General features: G+C 57.6%; 1 protein-coding gene across 1 annotated transcript in view; it reads left to right on the top strand.

Annotated features, from left to right (window-relative positions):
- The window catches only part of LOC104390449 (heat shock factor protein 5-like), a 13,558-nt gene extending 10,283 nt beyond the window's left edge, over positions 1-3,275 (top strand). Inside the window, exons 2-6 of the mRNA XM_009999587.1 lie at positions 427-756; positions 1,370-1,491; positions 2,075-2,413; positions 2,593-2,731; positions 3,208-3,275. Of these exons, the coding sequence (XP_009997889.1) occupies positions 427-756; positions 1,370-1,491; positions 2,075-2,413; positions 2,593-2,731; positions 3,208-3,275 (998 nt within the window). The remainder of the gene's footprint in view (positions 1-426; positions 757-1,369; positions 1,492-2,074; positions 2,414-2,592; positions 2,732-3,207) is intronic.
- The last annotated feature ends 201 nt before the right edge of the window (positions 3,276-3,476 follow it).

The following is a 3,476-nucleotide window of genomic DNA, read 5'->3' as shown; positions in this document are numbered from 1 at the left end:
GGCAGGGCCCGGGGCCGGGGGCAGCGAGAGGGGGAGATGAGGGAGAGAAGGAGGGAGCAGGGTGCCCTGGCCCGGCACTTCAGCTGCTGCAGGGCACCCTGGCAGGAAGCAGTGGGGTTCCCAGGTCTGCCTGTGGAACTGCAGCCCAGTCCCAGCAGCCCAGAGCAGCCTGGGCCCATCTCTGGGAGCTGCCACAGCTCTGCCCGGTGAGCGTTCCTCTGCCTGGCCCATCACTGGGGCTGCTTCACGCCCCTGCTCTCGGTGCCGGGGCAGCCGTCGTCTTGTGCAAGAGCTGACAGAGCAGCTGCGGTGGTTCAGCACAAGGCTCTGGGGAGAAGGCTGCCCTCCCTTGCCTGTGGAGAGAGAGCCCTTTCCTTTCCTTTCCTTTCCTAACGCCTGTTTCCCTGCCTGTTGCCCCCGCTGCAGGACTGCTGGCTGCAGGGCAGGCTCATCCCAACCACCTCCTGCCTTGCTCCTACGCATCCTCCTCGCCCCAGAGCAAGAGCCCGGTCCGTGCCCCCACATCGCAGGCTGCTTCCCCCTCGCTCCCAGGGTGCCAGGCTCCCGTGGCTTCTGCAGGGAGAGGGGCTGCCTTCCCGGTGCTCGGGAGCTTTGCAACCGAGGTCACGTACACGCTGCGAACCGTTCCCTCCATCCTCCCGCTGGAGCAGTGGCCTCGAAGCGCCGCCACTTCCCCGCCAAGCGGCAGCAGCTGCGCCCCTGCGGAGCAGGGCTGGCCAGCCTGCAACCCACCAGGTATGGGAAACACCTCTGCCCTGGCTCCTCCGAAAGACGGGCAAGAGGGGTACTGGTACATGTTTTCCAGTGGTGCTCTGTTGTGTCTGTCTCGAGGGACAGTCTGGCAGCGGGTGTGAAGTGTAGAGGAAGAGAGACCTGTAGAGCAGAGAAAGGTTTCCTGTTTGGAATTCCTGTCCCTCCTCCAGAGTCTGAGCATCCCCTGCTCCGACTGACTTCCCAGAGTGGAGGTGAAAGGGTGAGGAGAAAAATCCTTGCCCGTGACAGGTTAGGGTTAGGCTATGTTTCCTTGTCTTTTTTAATTAAGCTGAACTAGGACGATGCTGCTAGAGCTCTGAGCACCTGTGGAAAAGTAGTAGACTAGCCCTGGGTCTCCTGTGTTCCCAGGGGAAATTGTTCCAGACCAAGATCAGACACAAGTATTGTCTAGAACGTTTCATTCTGCTCATCCTGTTCTCATCGCTCAGGTGTTTTTCTTGCTTGGCTTCTTCACGTTGTGTTGCTTTAACGCTCTGGAGACTAGAAAGTACAAAAGTCTGGACTCCTGTCTTGTGTCTAAAATGTTTCTGCCACCATTTCTGCCAGTCTGCTGACTGTGTTGGAATTGTTGCAGCTGCAGCGCCCTGCGGTTCCCCAGCTGCCTGCACAGACCCTCTGACCAGCTGTGCTGGCCCTGCAGCTTCGCCGAGTGCCCAGAGCAGCCTTGTCCAGGTGGGTGAAGCCTCCTGCAACCAGGTGAGAGCCAGGGAGACTGTGTGAGTGACTGCAGGTGTGGGGAGCTGTGTTAGGAGGGACTGTCAGGCAGGCAGCTGGTTCTGGGCCCTTGTTGCTGTGGGAGCCAGCCAGGGCTTGGTGGTCTGCAAAGGGAGCACGGGCGCTGCTGGAGAAGACAGCCTGCACCTCGGGCTGCTCCTTACTGAGTCTTGCAGAGAGCATGGCTTCAAGCTGAGGAGCCCTGAGGACAGCTGCAAGCTTCCTGGGGCTTGGAGGCCAGGTGCTGGGCTTCCACAGGACACACCTGCCCTGCAGAGCACGTGAAGGGGTGGTTCTAATGGAGCTCCTCGCTCCGGTCCTACCAAGACTAGAAGTCTCTGGTCTGCCTGCATGGCTGTGCTCACACCTGCCAGGCCTTCAAGGGTCTGCAGAGGATGCCCTGCAGCAGTGCAGAGCCACGGGGAAGTCACCTTCCTTTCCCTGCAGGGCAGAGAGAGGCCAGGAGGAAACAAGGGTGCCGAGAGAGAGGAAGGTGGTTAAGGAAGAGCAAGGCAACCCGGGATCCCTTTGGTTTTGTAATGACACCTGCTTTTGTTTCTCCCAGAGTCCACCTGCACAGTCACCTGGTGCAGCTGAGCTCCCACCCTCTGACTGGCCCATGAATACACCTGATGTCAACAACCAGACAGAAGTAGACCTGGCAGCTGTGTTCCAGCTGGTGGAGGAGATCTGCTCACCTCTCCTGGGGGAACTGGTGCAAGTGGAATCTCTGGTGAGCCAGTGTTTACCCCTCAGCCCAACAGAAGTCAAGCCCTGCTGGCATCTCTGGCTCTCAGAGCTCCAGGCACATGGAAGAGCACCTTGTTCTCTGTTGCAGCCTCCTGAAGACCTTTGTGCTGCCCATGCCGAGGGGTCTGCAGAAAGGGCTGCTGCTGAGCCACTGGTAAGTCACCTCCCTGTCTCTGCAGGACAGGCAGGATGGCTGGGCTGGTTTTTGACATGTCACCTTCTGTTTTAACTGAAGGTAACGGACACCCTTTCCAGCTTTTGTCCCTGAAGTGATGACGAGAGAACAGGGAGTGATCTTTGGGTGGCTTTCTTGTCTTGTTTGTTTCCTGTCAGGAGGATGCCAACGTTCTGTGTGCAGCAGCCACAGAAGAGAGACCTGAGCCCGTCGACGCTTGCGCAGGAGAGAGAGAGTCAGCAGAAACAGCCCCGTGCAGGAAGAGAAGACGCGGTTCCGACGATGGGCAGTCCCCTGGTAAGGAGAGATGCTGCCTTTGTGTGGCCATTCCCGAGGCAGCGGCTCTGACCACGCTAGGCCAGAAAGGGGAGGTGAGAGCAGCTGAGTTACTGCCTGCAGGGCCAGAGCTTCCTCGTGCCTCCCGCTGAGTTCTTCTCCTTGCAGAACGCCTGGGTTTGCTGGCCAAGGCGCACCTGTGGGTGTGCAGACATGGGGCACTTGGTCTCCAGGGAGCTGAGTGCACACAGAAATCAGGGATCGGGAAGATTGGGAGCACTTGGCTTGCAGGGGGTTGTGTTGTGGTTTTGTGTGTTAGGGTTTGCACAATGAGCATAAGTGCTGTTCTTTACACAGCAGGCCTCCACTTCTCCAGGTCTAGTCTGCCTTCCCAGCCCTATTTTCTAGGACCTGATGGGAGTGGAGCTGCTGTGTCTGGGGCCGGGTGGAACACGTGCAAGGGCTGACACTTACTCTGCGTTCCCTTTTCTGCCTAGATTTCCATGTGCAGCTGGATGTGCCCTGCAAGCGGGGGTGCTTTGGGAAGGAAGAAAGAGCAGAGTGAGAAGATGGTGACAAAGGACGGGAAGATGTGCCGCAGCTGCTGCCTAGACCATTTAAACTGTTGCTTGTTGGTTTTCTGTTAAAAAAACACCTCTTTGTTTTCATGTTAACTTTGTAGGATATTAGCTGTTTCATTTTTTACACCTTTGCTGTTACGTTTTCTTCCTGAGAAGGGAGCTGTTGTGTTAGCACTTTAAATTGT

The sequence above is a fragment of the Chaetura pelagica genome, unplaced genomic scaffold, assembly GCF_000747805.2.
Source record: "Chaetura pelagica isolate M959 unplaced genomic scaffold, ChaPel_1.0 scaffold55, whole genome shotgun sequence".
Lineage (NCBI taxonomy): Eukaryota > Metazoa > Chordata > Aves > Apodiformes > Apodidae > Chaetura > Chaetura pelagica.
The sequence above is the reverse complement of the archived record's forward strand: the minus strand, read 5'-3'. Positions and strand labels throughout refer to the sequence as shown.